At 39.9% G+C, this 17,160-nt stretch overlaps 1 protein-coding gene across 12 annotated transcripts in view; it reads left to right on the top strand.

Annotated features, from left to right (window-relative positions):
* Positions 1–17,160, top strand: part of SRCIN1 (SRC kinase signaling inhibitor 1) — a 461,563-nt gene that overhangs the window by 393,693 nt on the left and 50,710 nt on the right. For 5 of the 12 annotated variants that reach the window (XM_040329857.1, XM_040329856.1, XM_040329858.1 and 2 more), the window contains 2 exons: positions 8,609–8,740; positions 13,184–14,611. The exons of 1 other annotated variant lie outside the window; for it this stretch is intronic. In XM_040329857.1, coding sequence (XP_040185791.1) covers positions 8,609–8,740; positions 13,184–14,434 — 1,383 coding nt within the window. In that variant the 3' untranslated portion in view covers positions 14,435–14,611. Of the gene's footprint in view, positions 1–8,608; positions 8,741–13,183; positions 14,612–17,160 lie in introns of those variants that run through there. 6 more of the 12 variants (XM_040329861.1, XM_040329866.1, XM_040329862.1 and 3 more) reach the window with 2 other exon arrangements.

Here is a 17,160-nt window from a genome sequence, read left to right as displayed (position 1 = left end):
CACCAGGTTGGATTGGGAACTTTGGTGCACAGCCATTTCCAGAGTGGTTTAATTGGGTTCAAGTCTGGGCTCTGGCTGGGCTACTCAAGGACATTCACAGAGTTGTTCTGTAACCACTCCTTCGTTATCTTTGTTCTGTGCTTAGGGTCATTGTCCTGTTGGAAGATGAACCTTTGCACAAGTCTGAGGTATAGAGCACTCTGGAGCAGGTTTTCATCAAGGATGTCTCTGTACATTGCTGCATTCATCCTTCCTTTGATCCTGACTAGTCTCCCAGTTCCTGTCACTGAAAAACATCCCCACAGCATAATGCTGCCACCACCATGCTTCACTGTAGGGATAGTATTGGCCAGGTGATGAGCGGTGCCTGGTTTCCTTCAGACCTTGACACTAGCTATTCAGGCCAAAAAGTCTTCAATATTTGTTTTTTCAGACAGGAGAATTTTGGGTGCCTTTTTGCAAACTGCAGGTGGGCTGTTGTGTGCCTTTTACTGAGGAGTGGCTTTTGTCTAGCCACTCTACCATACATGCCAGATTGGTGGAGTGCTGCAGAGATGGTTGTTCTTATGGAAGGTTCTCCTCTCTCCACAGAGAAACGCTGGAGCTATGTCAGAGTGACCATTGGGTTCTTGGTAACCTCCTTGACTAAGGCCCTTCTCCCCAAATTACTCAGTTTTTTCCTTCCCCAGATCTGTGCCTCGATACAATACTGTCTCAGAGGTCTACAGACAATTCCTTTGACTTCATGGCTTAGCTTGTGTTCAGACATGTACTGTTAACTGTGGGACCTTATGGTGTGTGCCTTTCCAAATCATGTCCAATCAACTGAATTTATCACAGGTGGACTCCAATCCAGTTGTAGAAATATCTAAAGGATGATAAGTGAAAACAGGATGCACCTGAACTAAATTTTGAGTCTTATGGCAATAGCTGTGAATAATTATTATGTACATGTAATTTTTTTGTTTTGAATTTTTTATAAAATTGCAAAGATTTCAAACAAACATCTTTCACATTGGCATTATGGGGTATTGTTTGTAGAATTTTGAGGAAAATAATAAAATTTAATCCATTTTGCAATAGGGCTGTAACATAACAAAATGTGGAAAGTGAAGTGCTGTGAATACTTTCTGGATGCACTGAATGTACATATAGTTACGGCAAAATCTAAAATGACCCTCCACAGATGAGCCCAGCTTGACATTGACATGACTGAGCTTTTTTAAAAACAAGTCCAGTATCAGCCATAGTTCTGTGTGCTCTTTTGCAGTCTTACGATTTTGAATTTTGGGGATACAGGATGAATGAATGCTTTCAAAGATTTTGTGTGCTGTGATATATGAATTATAACACAAAAACATTTCTTTCACTTGTGGTTAGTGTTTGGCTGAAGCCATTTATTATCAATCAATTGTGTTTACTCGTTTTAAATCTAATCTAATTAAATCATAATGGAAACATAAACTACCCAAATCACACTGGTAAAACGTTTACATACCCTGGTGATTTTGGCCTGATAACATGTTGACAAAAAGGGGTTTGAATGACTATTAAAGGTAACTATCCTCACCTATGATCTGTTTGCTTTTAATTGGTATTTGTGTACAAAAGGTAAATGCGTTTCTGGACTTCTGACAGACTCTTGCATCTTTCATCCAGTGCTGCACTGACGGTTCTGGATTCTGAGTCATGGGAAAAGCAAAAGAATTGTCAAATGGTCTGTGGGAAAAGGTACCGGTAGTTAAACTGTATAAAACAGGAAAGGGATATAAGAAGATATCCAAGGAATTGAGACTGCCAATCAGCAGTGTTCAAACTCTAATCAAGAGGTGAAAAATTTGCGGTTCTGTTGAAACCAAACCATGGTCATGTAGACCAACTACAATTTCAGCCACAACTGCCAGGAAAATAGTTTGAGATACAAAGAAAAACTCACAAATAACTTCAGGTGAAATACAGGACTCTCTGAAAACATGTGGTGTTGCTGTTTCAAGAAGCACAATAAGAAGGCACTTGAAGAAAGATGGGCCGCGTGGTTGAGTCGCCAGAAGAAAGCCATTACTATGCAAATGCCACAAAGTATCCCACTTACAATATGCCAAACAACACAGAGACATGCCTCAAACCTTCTGGCACAAAGTCATTTAGAGTAATGAGACCAAAATTTAGCTTTTTGGCCACAACCATAAACACTTCATTTGGAGAGGAGTCAACAAGGCCTATGATGAAATGTACACCATTCCTACTGTAAAACACGGAGGTGGATCGCTGATGTTTTGGTGATGTGTTAGCTACAAAGAAAGAAAATTTGGTCAAAATTGATGGTAAGATGTTTTGGATCATTGTCATGTTGGAATGTCCAAGTACGTCCCATGCAAAGCCTCCGGGCTGATGAATGCAAATGTTCCTCCAGTATTTTTTGACGACATACTGCATTGTATGTCGTCAAAAAATACTGGAGGAACATTTGCATTCATCAGCCCGGAGGCTTTGCATGGGACGTACTTGGACATTCCAACATGACAATGATCCAAAACACAAGGCCAAGTCGACCTGTCATTGGTTACAGCAGAATGAAAGTTCTGGAGTGGCCATCTCAGTCTCCTGACCTCAATATCATTGAGCCACTCTGGGGAGATCTCAAACGTGCAGTTCATGCAAGACAGCCCAAGAATTGACAGGAACTGGAAGCTTTTTCCCAAGAAGAATGGGCAGCTTTACCATCTGAGAAGATAAAGAGCCTCATCCACAAATACCACAAAAGAACTGGGGTATGTAAACTTTTGATCAGGGTCATTTGGATAGTTTCTCTTGCAATTATGATTTAAAAGGAGTAAACACAGTTGACTGATAATACATTAGCCATGAGTGAAAGAAAAGTTGTGTGTTATCATTCATATTCTCTTAAAAATGGGCAAGAAATCATAAATTCTGCCAGGGTATGTAAACTTATGAGTACAACTGTACCTCCTTTTGCTCCTCCTAATGCAGTAAACCATTGATCTAAGAAATACAGTAGTATAAATACTACTACTAATTATAATAATAGTGCCAACGATGATCTAAATATCCCTAAGTAATTTCACCAAGGAGTTGGTCCTGGATAATAAGCACTGCTACCTACAGTACTGTATATTTGAATTATGATATGAATGTTACAACCCCAATTCCAAAAAAAGCTGGGATGCTGTGTAAAATCTACATAAAAACAGAATGCAATGATTTGCAAATCTTATAAATTAATGTAAAATTGCAAAGCCTTTAAAGTGGTTGTTAATCACTTAACCCCCGGACCATATTGCTGGTCAAAGACCAGAGCACTTTTTGTGATTCGACACTGCGTCGCTTTAACTGACAATTGCGTGGTCGTGCGACGTGGCTCCCAAACAAAATTGGTGTCCTCTTTTCCCCACAAATAGAGCTTTCTTTTGGTGGTATTTGATCACCTCTGCGGTTTTTAGTTTTTGCGCCATAAACAAAAATAGAGCGACAATTTTGAAAAAAATTAATATTTTTTACTTTTTGCTATAATAAATATTCCCCAAAAATATATATAAAAAAAATATTTTCCTTAGTTTAGGCCAATACGTATTCTTCTACGTATTTTTCGTAAAAAAAAAAATCACAATAAACGTTTATTGATTGGTTTGCGCAAATGTTATAGCGTTTACAAAATAGGGGGTAGTTTATGGCATTTTTATTAATATTTTTTTTTTATTAGTAATGGCGGCAATCAGCGTTTTTTTTTTTTTTGGTACTGCGACATTATGGCGGACACTTTTGACACATTTTTGGGACCATTGGCATTTTTATAGCGATCAGTGCTATAAAAATGCATTGGATTACTATAAAAATGCCACTGGCAGGGAAGGGGTTAACACTAGGGGGCGGGGAAGGGGTTAAGTATGTTCCCTGGGTGTGTTCTAACTGTAGGGGGGTGGACTGACTTGGGGACATGACTGATCGCTGTTCATACATTGTATGAACAGACGGTCAGGCATTTCTCCCCTGACAGGACCGGGAGCTGTGCCCCTAGTGGCCGCTTAGAAAACCGACATCATTGTACGGGTTCTCGCGCAGGGGAGCCGACCTGCCGCCGTAGAACTGCGGCGGCTGGTCGGCAAGTAGTTAAGCCACTTCGTGTCTGTGCTACAATCCCCTTTGTTATAGTAAATGACTTGCCCCAATGTATGTGTTTTATACAAAATACGCCGTTATATACCTTATTACAGGCGCTCACGTGACCGGCTGCCTCTTTCCTCTCTCACTTGGACAGCAAAGTGGGAGGGGCTGAGAATCCCCCGCTGATGTCAGCCAGGAGGAGGGAAGAGGAGGAAAGAAGCGATCGTCATGTAAGCGGCCCTATAAAAGAAGGTATATAGCGGTGAAGTAACTGCTGCAATATACAAGGCTAATAAATATAAACTAAATTATTATCCCGAAAGATGTTTACGGATTCCCTCTATCTATTGCATAAATGGATTGATTGGTCTACACCTATAATTAGCTAGTCTATTAAGACACACACACTGCTGCTATCAAAAACAACATCTTTAATTTCTTTCCCACAAAATCTAACATCATACATTAAGCAGCAGAGTATATATACAAAAGAACATCAAAGATACTTATCACGCATGGTTTCATCAGCTGGGTTCTGGATGGTGATTGGTGAAGGGAGCGAGCCCAAGGCTCACATGAGCATACCAGGAATCAAACGTGGATAAGGAAGCTTTTACTCTTCGGTATATGCTTTTAACATTCATTCCCCTCACCCATAACCACCCACACTTGCCTCCTGTCCAATCAGATAATGCAAAGCTATTTCTTCTCCTCTCTTTGAAGCTCATAGCTCCTATGGAACAGTCCATAATGGTTTTACTGTGTTGCGCCTCTCAACATAGGCTTCAGAACCAGCTCCTATGGAACAGTCCTTAACTGTCTTTTAACACGTGCTTCAGAAACAGCTCCTATGGAACAGTCCATAAATGTCTTAACGCGTGTGGCTTTCCAACCTGTGTTTCCAGACCAGTACCTATGGAACAGCCCTTAATGATTTTACCGTGTTGCGCCTCTCAACATAGGCTTCAGAACCAGCTCCTATGGAACAGTCCATAACAGTCCTAACGAGCTGTGCTTCTCAACACATACCGCTTTGCTACTGGGTGACACACCAACATCATTCTTCTGTGACAGCTTCCCTGTCACCATTCTGTATCTTCTTCTTTCTGACATCTTCAGGACGGGGTGCTGTACCGGCAAGGGGTGTCCATTCACTTACCATTCACCAGCATACACTCAGGCCCCGTACACACGTCCGAGGAACTCGACGGGCAAAACTCATCGTTTTTCTCGTCGAGTTCTGTGTGAAGCCACCGAGGATCTCGGCGAGCCAACTTTCCTCATTGAACAACGAGGAAATAGAGAACATGTTCTCTATTTGGCTCGACGAGGAACTCGTCGGCTTCCTCGGCCGAAAGTGTACACACGGCCGAGTTTCTGGCTGAATTCTGCCGAGAAGCTCGGTCGTGTGTACGGGGCCTCAGAGAAGCATATCAACCAGCTTTCAACTACAGAGTCTCGAGGAGGGTCTTACATGCCCAAATTACTAGCCTAGAATATACCTTTTATCACACTATATCATGACATAAATCAACCCATTATCATAATATATGCATATATATATATATTAACTCGTCCCCTCAGTTCTTAGACATTTACAGTGTTGTTAAAAGAAGCAGGGATGCTACACCATAGTAAACTTTTTGAGAAGTGTTGCTGCGATCAATTTTAAAATTGCCTTATTTTTTTCTTAAGTCCTCATGCACACTGGGCGTTTTTTGACGTTTTTACAGCAGCTGTTTTTGGCAGTAGACATTTTTTTTTCTACAGTCAATAAACTCTCCCATCATGTTATCCTATGTGTCCATGCACACTAATAGCCAGATTCAGAAAGACTAAGGCCCCATACACACGAGAGGATTTATCCGCAGATACGGTCCAGCGGACCGTATCCGCGGATAAATCCTCTCGTGGATTTCAGAAGATTTCTATGCGATGGCGTGTACACACCATCGCATTGAAATCCGTGCTGAAATCCTCTGGCGATGACGTGTCGCGCTGTCGCCGCTATTATGACGCGGCGACTGGCGCGACGCTGTCATATAAGGAATTCCACGCATGCGTCAAATCATTACGACGCGTGCGGGGAATCCCTTTGGACGGATGGATCCGGTGAGTCTGTACAGACGAGCGGATCCATCCTTTGGGATGGACTTCAGCAGATGGATTTGTTGAGCATGTCAGCAAATATTCATCTGCTGAAAATCCATCCCAGGGGAGATTTATCCGAGGATAAATATCCCCAGGAGTGTACACACCATATAATCTATCCGCTGAAACCCATTTGATGGGATTTATCTGCGGATAGATTCTATGGTGTGTACGGGGCCTTAGGCTGGCGTATCTACTGATACGCCAGCCTAAGTCTGAATCTGCGCTGACGCTAATTTAAGCGTATTCTGGTAACCAGATACGCTTAAATTAGGCTCAGATACGAGCGGCGTAAGTGTCTTACACCGTCGTATCCTAAAGTGTACTTTTTAGGCTGACCGCTAGGTGGCGCTTCCATTGCGGTCGGCCTAGAATATGTAAATGAGTAGATACGCCGATTCACGAACGTACGCTTGCCCGACGCAGTAAACATACGCCGTTTACGTAACGCACTTTCAGGCCTAAAGTTATTCCATCAAATAGCTTGAATAGTAATGTTAAGTATGGCCGTTGTTCCCGAGTAAAAATTTGAAAATTTTACGTCGTTTGCGAAAGTCACGTAAGCCGTGAATAGGGATTTACATCATTTACGTCCACGTCGAAACCAATAGGACCATGCGGCGTACTTTGCCGCAATGCACACTTTGATATGTACACGGACGTCGCATGCGCCGTTCGTAAAATACGTCAATCACTTCAGGTCAAGCCCATTAACATAAAACATGCCCCCTCAGCCTAATTTTAATTAGCCGCCCTTATGCCCTTCCGATTTACGCTACGCCACCGTAACTTAGCAGGCAAGTACTTTGTGAATCATGTACTTGCCTCGCTAACTTACGGCGGCGTAGTGTAAACACGATACACTACGCCGCCGCAAAGTTAGGGCGCTTTACTTGATCTAGCTAATAGGCTGTTATCAGCAGTTTTGGGCAGTGGCATTTTTGAGCAGTAAAAAAAAAAAAAAAAACTAGTGGGTTCTGAGAGACGTTTTTCAGCTGTAAAAACGCTCTAACGCTGATAAACGAAGAGAAACGCTCAAAAACATCACTCACCAGCGTTTTTTAACATTTTTGATTTATTAGAAGAAGAAAAAATGTTTTTTTCTTCAAAACAAAACGCGAAAAAACGCTATTGAAAAAAAGTTGAAAAACTCACTGCAAAGCTCCTGGCGTTTTTATAACGTTATTTTAACGTCCAGTGTGCATGAGGCCTAAAAGTGTAAATTTGTACAATTGTAAAATTGTACATTTTCACAGTTTAAACATTTGATGTTTTCTATTTTCTACTGTGAATAAAATATGGGTTTTAGGAGATTTCATTGCATTCTGTTTTTTTATGTAGATTTTGCACAGCATCCCAACTTTTTGGAGTTGGCGTTGTATATGCTGCTGCTATACATTTTATTTTCTTTGAGATATTGAGATGCATATTTATTCAAACAATGGTGGAAACAACCTACAGATCTGCCATATTTTTTACTTTATGGTGCTAAAATATGTTATAAACAGATGCTACTTTTTACTTCATGGTGCTAAAATATGTTATAAACAGATGCTACAACTCTTTTTATACTAATTTGAGAGCAATATTATTAGTCTTGAGATGTTCTGTTCTTTAAAATGATACCTGGTGAACCTCCCATGAATGTCCTAAAGCACTTACTGTTCGAGGGTGGCAATGCTTGCTCCGTCTGCCAATTATGCATATTGTAAGTGGTAGTTTTTAACGTTATGCAGGCACGGTTTAGTTATCACCATCAGGAAACTAGTCCTGAGAAATTCATTGTAGCCATGACTTGAAGTGCATGTATGTACACAGGAAGTGGCTCCAGGAAACCAACAGAACTGAGATGCAACAAAGGATGAAAAAAATCTGAAAACAGAATCTAAATAAAAATTTTTTTTTAAATGTCTGCGTTTTAGTTATAGTTTATGAATACTTCAATTATTCAAGTGACAAAAGTGTGTTCGTCTAGAACTGCAGTAAAGGGCTGTGTTTTTAGATCTGAAAGTTCACAGGATGTGAGTAGGCATGTATATATTGACTGCCAGGAGGAAAGAAGTTGATGAGTGAAACTTTTGCTGTCTACTATCTACAATACTGCAGCTTACATGGAACTGTACGAAGCAGAAGACTCATTGAGATTTATTGTTCCTCTACACCACAGGATTGCATTTGGATGCTATTGTAAGGTGCAAATTAATATCTAATTTTCATATTTAATTTAGCTGAGCTGATAAAATATGTATAATATGTAGTATCCGTGTATTATACAAGCAGTTGTCGTTGACATGTATGCTTTTTTTTCCCATCCTGCTGTATTTCAATTTCCTAGGTATTTCAGAGAAGTTCTGGCTCCCTCATTATCCCTCAGTTTTATAGTGAACAAACCACAGCATCCAATGTGGTGCCTCGTCCAGCACAGCTTTGGTCCAATGAGGCCACCATAGAACATGGAGGATGGAAGGTAACAGCTTGTGTCCTGGGCAGCCTGGCCCAGTGTGCTGTGCACTTCTCACCATCTACCTCTTCACCTTAACTCCTCCTATTAAAACTTTGTTAATCAACTAATGCCTCACTTCCTCTCTCCTTCACTTCACTGAGAGTACCAAATCAGCCTACTAAGCTTACTAATGCCTTAGAGCACAATAAGAATCCTAATGCCTGTCACGCCTGTTCACATCTTCAGAACAGCCATGAGGGATCACATAACTGCATGTCTACCCCCCATACTGAAAACGTCTCACTGCTAACACCGAAGTGATAGCATGAACTTAATGTTAGAAGGATAAACTAGTATCTGGAATTGGTTCCGATTTTTCCTGAACCCCTTTTGATCTGGTACAAAGATATCCTTTCAAGGCTGTTGTAGCAGAAGTCAAAATACACAACGTTCAATTGAATTTGTAATGACCAGCCTATTTAATGTGCATATTCTTTAGTATTGTTAAATCCAATCGGCAGACAGATGAAAAAATGTATTTCAACCTCTTGTTACCTCATGCAAAGCAACATTTAGAGGGCATTACTGTGAGCCAGTCAGGAGGAGAGAGTACAGGGATGGCCTCATCAATGTGTTGCTGCTATTTCAATTTCTAATCAGCAGCTTGGCTTGTCTACTGTACAGAACTGTATTGCTTAGCAAAGTTACATCTGCAAAGAGATCAAAGACCTGGCTGAGCTGTCTGCTAGGGGTGCATGGAAAACACAACTGGCCTAAACGGGTTTGCTAAAACTCTAGCAGGAAAATCAGTCCAACTGATTCTGGAAACCAGCTGGGCTACTTCAGTAAACACCTAAAATTACTGCAAATTTTAGGTTAATGCTGAAGATATTTAAATATATTGCTTTTTAAGTTTTGCTATCAGAGAAAATTATAGTAAAACAATTAAAAACAATTCATGATAAACTGTGCATGTCAACTAATATCCATAAATAAATGCAATTAACAGAAGTTTATATTCCTAAAAAATTATAATGACACACAGAACTGGGAGTAAAGTTACAAGTGACTGTGTTGTATTCAGTGAATCCTTTTAGGGCACTTTCACACTGGGGCAGTGAGGTCGTTGGTGGTTTTAGCGGCGCTTTACTATCGTTTTAGCGGTACTTTACCATAATTTTAGCGGTATTTTTTGGCCACTATCGTGGTGCTTTTAACCTTTTAACTTTGCAGGCGCTTCAGCAGTGCTGGCCATTGATTTCAATGGCAGGAGCAGTTTAGGAGCGCTAAATACATGGCTCTTGCACTGCCCAAAGTCCTGCAAGCACACCGCTGCAGTGTGAAAGCACTCAGGCTTTCACACTGGGGCTGCAGGTGAGGCAGTTTTCAGGCGCTTTGCAGGTGCTATTTTTAGCGCTAAAGTGCCTGAAAAACACCTCAGTGTGAAAGTAACCCTAAAGCCTGAGCTTACCCATAGACTTGAGTTGAGAGGGACAGTAAAGCACTGTTATTTTATTTTTAAAATGTTTTACTATTTAGAAGGAAGCACAGCAAATATAAGTATGTAACAAGCAAATTAATCTGCCTCTATTTACAAACCTAAAAACGATATTAACATTTATTATTAATTAAATAATAACCCAACTTCACTTATCTTGTGGAATGCCCAATCAAAAGTTCTGCATTATAAATTGTTAATCTTGGAGGTGTAGCTGAGGTTTGTTGAAAAAGTCAATGCATTTTGAGATATGTTAGTCACTAGAGAGGTTGTAGTAAGGCCTTGTACTACAGCTATTGTATAGACAAATACGTTTTTATGGCTGAGGGCCTTCTTGGAGCATCTGGTTGCGTAACCAACCATGATCTTACCTTCTCTTCCCTGTTCCTGAACAAAAAAAAGACAGACTGTGGGAGGATTTACTAAAACTGATGTACACAGAATTTGGTGCAGCTGTGCATAGTAACCAATAAGCTTCCAGGTTTTATTGTCAAAGCTTAATTGAACAAGCTGAAGTTAGAAGCTGATTGGTTACTATGCGCAGCTGCACTAGATACTGTGTGCACCAGTTTTAGTAAATCTCGGTGAGTGTTACCATTGATGCAGTTCCTATTTTATACAATAAATAAAATACCCTTGTATGGGTTAATTGTGTAATAAGTTACATGAAAACTATAGTTTAGCTTTACTTGTTTTGAATCAGTATAATTTATAGTACTTATAACGTTATCTGTATTCTATAAATTAGAAAGTACAGCAAAATCAAAACTGGCCTAAAAGGATTGATTTAAAGGATAAGCTGTTTCCTCTACTGCAATTTTTGGAGCAATTCTTCATCACAAGACATTATTTTGTTAAATCCTTTATTTTCCAAAATGTTGCGGTTTACAGTCAGGTAAACAAAAGTGAAAAATGCGTTTCTCTTCAAATGAAAAACAAGAGGGTCACACCATTTAGATCCATAAGCCATCAGGCTAGGTAAGAGTTCAATGTACAGATCATCAATGTACAGGGAATATAAGGCATACGAGGTGGTGGCTGCATGGAAGACTCAGAACAAATACTTGTATTGTGCAACTATATAAAATATAATATATCGGGAAACCGGCCATCCCGATGGCTGTCCGGTCCCAGACATGGAACAGTGAGATACGGAAAATGCATAACAGGATATTCAAATATCTATACAAGGGGGGAAGAAAGCAAAAAGGGGGTGGGAGGGGACTTCAGAAAAGAGAAAGGGTTAGGAGCCAGGTGTCCCTTAGTAGAAAAGAAAAGGGGGGGGTACAGATGCAGAAAAGTAGATAGATAGACAGATGGAGCCTTTCGCCCAGGAAGCCCAGACCACGTACAGGGGATCAGCCAAATTGCAAGATCTCCTGAAGATAAGCTTCAGTGTATACGAAATGCTGCCGAGGTTTCCAGGTGACACGAAAGATCTCCTCCCAGTTGTTCAAGGTAGCTGTGAGATCCTCAATATCGCTTAGTTCATTGACTTTGGAAAACCACAGAATCACAAGACTAATTTGGGAGCTAACTGATGTGCCTACAGAGAGCATATGCTACACACGCTCATCGTGTTAAGTTTTTACAAAAAAAGTTGGGAAATGTATATCTCAAATTAAGTGTCAAATGTGATTTTTGCCAGTCTTCCACTTCACTCTACATTCTTCTGTTTAAATAGTCAGAAATCTTCTATCTTCTATATATCTTCTATCTGCTGTCTATGGGTCCAGAAATAAAGCAGGAATCTCAACTGTCTCCATTCAAACTATGCATTCTGTTGATTTTCCCTTTCTGTCTTGGACTGTACAAGTATTATTTGTTTCTCCTGGCTTGGACCTCAAAAGACCGTCTTCTTACTAACACAAGAATCATCAACAAAAGTTTTAAGCACTGGCAGTTCATCTCTCTTGGGTATGGAAGTCATTTTCACGTGTTTAACCTTCTCCTTCACAATGTGAGGCTGCACCCCTCTTGCTTTCCTTTCTTCTTCGCTGGATATGTCACTGATTTATTTCCAAGTTAACAAAAAAGAGATTATTGGACACAAATGTTCAAAGGTACAGTCCTGTCCTGCTAGGCTGTACAACTTGCCAGGAAACCTGACGCAGCCTATGGCTTTCTCTGCTAATTTAAATTCATCTATGTCTCTTCAGATCCAGGTAAGTTGAAATTACAGACATTCACATTCATGGTTATTGTTAAAATCCAAGAAAAGTGATGGTCATTAACATTTTAGATACTGTTACATTCATTGGGTAGTGTTACACGACGAGTACCTGAGCAAGCACATAAACTTCAACAGACTTGTTCTTAATGCGTCCTAGGAGATAAAGTTGCAAACACCCAAGAGCAGTTGTCCCAAGGCATATGTAGGCTCGATAAGTTTGTGCCTGGTTGTCCTTTGGCGTGCCCCAAACCTTTTTTTTTAAATAGACTTATTGGCTGCCTATCATAACATACTACATGAAGCTGGACTCTTTAAAACTGTAGGATGTCCTAAGCTTTATGTCCCATGTAGGAATGTGCACCTATTTTGTACAGTATACCTTAACCTCACAAATATTGCCCAAGCCTTGACATGTTGCAGTCTTCATACTCTGTGGCATTCCCACCTTTATAAAGTGCTAGTTTTCTTTGACCTTCTCAAAATGTTTTATTTGATGCACTGAAATATAACTGACTTGTATTGAAACGGTTACCTTCTAAAAAGTCCTTACCGTACTAATGCATGTTAGCTGTCTTAGATAATGATCATGATAACTGAGGATTACCATGAACTATTGACAAATATCTGTGAAACTGCTTTCACTCCTCTTATTACTTACATTTCAAATTAATTTGCTGATTTATTTTAAATTAAACATTTCAGTATTGTCGTTGCTCTAAAGCATTTTATTAACTGGTGGCATCAGTTTTATTATATACATTTTATTCAGAAAAAAATTCTCCTGTCTCCTCTCTAGGAATCATCTGATCCTTCTTTAGTCAGCAGAAAATTCTCCTTACCACAAATTATACTAACAGAGTGGAACTCCAATCAGACGTCATCTGTAGGAGTTGATAATCCTACATGTGGCAATCATGTTTCCATACCAGGCAGTTATGATGCAAGTGAAGTTTTACTTGAGGAAGTGTCAGAATGGTCATACTCAAGAGTAACTGACCATGAAGAGATTAATGCTGGAGATCAGTGTAGACTACCTTTGTCCTGGACAGGTGATCTAAATTCCATGGACAGCTCTGTTGTGTACAGTGTGGACGCCCAGGATTCAAACCTGCACCAGAGAGACTCTGGCATTGTAGGCTTTATAATCACAAATGATAGCATTGTTTCATTGAGACCAGAAGACAAAGCAAATTTAGAAGAAAGTGGGCATATGTTTGTAATGAACACAAAATCATTGGGAGGTATGTATAATGAAACGTTAACAAAAAACACCAGTGATCAAACTAAAAATGAATGTAAGAATTTACTGGACATTACACCGAGCAGATTAATGGGATCCAAAGGACTAGATAAAGTTCAAGATGTACAAGGAATGGTTCATGAGAAAAATGAAAAGTTTGTGGAAAGCAATATGCACAAATGGATACCTGAAAGCAATTGTGGTCATCCCAATATTAATGAACATCAGAAGGTACAAGAGCTATTAAAGTCAGTAACACCAGTGCCAAAACCAAGGCAACTACAAAAAGAAAAAGAAACAAAGTCCACAAGTTCAACGAGTCTAGTTTCTAAACAACACAGCATAGCCTTGTCACATGCCATACAAGTCCCTTCCAATCTTAGGGTCATTGATGTTCAGAAGATGATTAATTCTCATTATGAATCAAATAACAGTTCTTTGGATGTATTACACAATAGTGTAAGTGAGGACAACAGTAGAAGGACTTGGAAGAGCATGGACATTTGTAAGAACACATACAAATGCTTGGATAATCTGGAGGAGAGTATTAGAGAACTTGAGCTTACCATAAATGAATTCCCTTTTCAGTCTTCTGTCCCTGAAAAAAATGCTCAACATGAAATTCAGGAGTATGGTGACAGTGGGTTTGATATGAAACAAGAGAAACATGATTTACCCCATGTGAATGAGAATGTATCTGCTGTAAAGGCTTTCCAAAGCAAAAGTAGTAAAGACCTGGATATCAATGGATCGGCCAGAACTAAACCACCTTTGCTACCAAAACCTCAGATCTCTAAGGTTTCATAATTGTTTTCTTTACCATCCTATGTGCTCTGCATGATGAAGACTACCTGGTCTGATTGTGTATATTGTATAAAATGTATTTTAAATCTACAATCTCTCGCTCAAATTGAATGTAAGATCAGGTTTATTTTTGCCTAAAAAAAATTCTGTAGGTGTAGCTATGATAACCCAAGTAGTGTATAAGGCCTCGTACACACGGCCGAGGAACTCGACGTGCCAAACACATCGAGTTCCTCGGCCAGTTCAGTCCTGGAGCCGCCGAGGACCTCGGCGGGCCGAGTTCTCCCATAGAACAACGAGGAAATAGAGAACATGTTCTATATTTCCTCGTCGAGGTCCTCGTCGGCTTCCTCGGCCGAAAGTGTACACACGGCCAGGTTCCTCGGCAGAATTCAGCCAGAAACTCGGTCGGAAGCTGAATTCTGCCGAGGAAACTGGTCGTGTGTACGAGGCCTTAGGCTCTGCTACTAACTACACAGTGACTAAAATGGTCAATTGTTGCTCAGAAAACCTAACATCCTGATGCTATGGCCTAAGTTAATAATTTAGCATACCAGTAAACCTCTTCTAAAATGTTCTTAATAAAAAAACTTAACATGTGTTAAAAGTGGAAAAAAAAAAAAAAAAACATCATCTTAAAGGGTTTGTTAAAAGCTGAACACGTAGCCTTAAAGGGGTTGTAAAGACAGAAATATTTTCCTCTTAAATTAAAGTCTGACAGTGGCTGATAAAGTAAAAAGTAATGTTTTGCATTATAACTAGTTTGATACCTGTTGAAATCGAGCTGTTTTATTCACCTCCAGCACTCCTGAATCGTTATTCTCACTGACTTCCTGGTTTGCGGTGCGCATTCATTCTTGCTACATCACGGCCTAATGGGAACTACAGTTCCCATTAGGCTTAGCCTCAATGCCTGTGAGGGATAAGAGAGCATCTTCACGCAGGGCTGTAGTCATAAGGAGGGGGTGAGAACCTTCTGCTTTCCACCATGCAAAACAGCTCAGATGCTGGTGGAAAGCAAGAAGAGGAGTGACAGGAAATAGCATTTTCAAACCTGGATTACTGTATTTTGGAGGTAAAAAGGAAAAACGAGGTAAGTGATGTTTAAATGCTCTAGCTTACAGCAATCAATTGATCTAATAAAAAACAAACCTTTAGTGTTCCTTTAAAGTTGAACTGCAGATAGATATAGCATATACAAATGATTGAAACCATGTATTCATTCATTCTTGAAGGCAGTTTAGTAAATTGTGTAGGTTTAGTTTTGTTAAACCAGTCAGTGTGTTTGTCTCTGCTCCTAACTACACATTGACTGAAATGGTTGATTAAAAAAAATCTAACATCCTGATATGATAATCACCATCTTAAATGGGTTGAATATGTAGCCTCAAAGTTGATAGTTTTGTATTCTTTAATACATCATTTAATGCATTTTAGTAGTGTAAGTGCCTGAAGTTGACTTGGTATTAGCCTTTTGCAGACTCTGTAGGGAGGGCGTAAAGGGGAGAGAGCAGAGTGACAGAGATGTGCTTATTAGTCTGATGCTTTTTATCTCACTGTCCAGTCACAGAGTGAGGGTAAGAAGGTGACCTCTAACTCTTGCTGAACTTCAGTAGGCAGTGTGGCCAAACTGTGCAAATCTGTAAACTGGGTAGACAGATATACAAACCCTTTTGCAGGTAAAGTAGCTCCGTTATATTCAACTGATTGCCCGGTGTTCAGTTTTAATTTGAGTTTGTCTAATTCTCACTGCCTTAAAGCTGAACCGCAAACATATTAAAAAAAAAAAACAAATTAAAGGAGCTCTGTAATATAAACGATCAACCAACACTGGAAATAAAGTCTGGCAGTACCGCAGAGAAAGATAAAACAAAATCAAATAGGGCTTTTAGCCTTTACCAAAAAAAAAACAAGCACAGATAACCATACCACAACAACTGCCCAGACTACAATAGTTAGGTGGTGTGCATCAAGTTACACACTGGGGAGGAAAAAGAAGGGAAGTACAGAATCTGGAGATCATGGGTGTCTGTGATAGGTATTTTCTACAGTATACATGGTGTTAGACACTGGCCACGCCTTTTCCTACTCAATGTGTCTTTCCCAGAAATAAGCAGGACCGTGTATGTAGAGAAATGTACAGAAAAGCGGCATGCAGGCTGTGATTGAACATGTCTGCAGGTCTGATTAGACCCAGTGTGTTCTCACAGCTAGCCAGGCCCCTAAATAAGTTTTGCTGCTAATTGGACTGCGATGAGACTTACTCCTGTGAGGGAACCTCTTTTTTTCTTTGCTGCAACACTGACAAACATAAATAGGGAGCCCTTTTAAACACACTTTGGCATCTGGATTACCTCTCTGCTTGAATTTGATCGTCCATAATTGGTGGAGGATGCACTCTCTCTTCTGATCCCAGCTGAAAAGCAAGTTTGCTTGTCGTGAACTGTGTGCACTCTGTTTTAAAGTGTCATTGAGCTAAGAAATAAAGTATGTGTAAGCTGTGATTTAAAGAGACAATTTAACATTATATAATCACACACATAGGTTGGACTTGATGGACTTGTGTCTTTTTTCAACCTCACCTACTTTGTAAATATATTGATGTAAATATAAACATTCTGATGAATCTGTAAAACGTCTGTCTATGTCCTTGGAGAGAGGCAGAGTAGCCACTGCAATCTTGCTGACAACAGACTGTTTGAAGGTGCAAATACTTCAGTCTGTACCCC

The sequence above is a fragment of the Rana temporaria genome, chromosome 12 (genome assembly GCF_905171775.1).
Source record: "Rana temporaria chromosome 12, aRanTem1.1, whole genome shotgun sequence".
NCBI lineage: Eukaryota > Metazoa > Chordata > Amphibia > Anura > Ranidae > Rana > Rana temporaria.
This window is presented reverse-complemented; position numbering and strand designations above follow the sequence as displayed.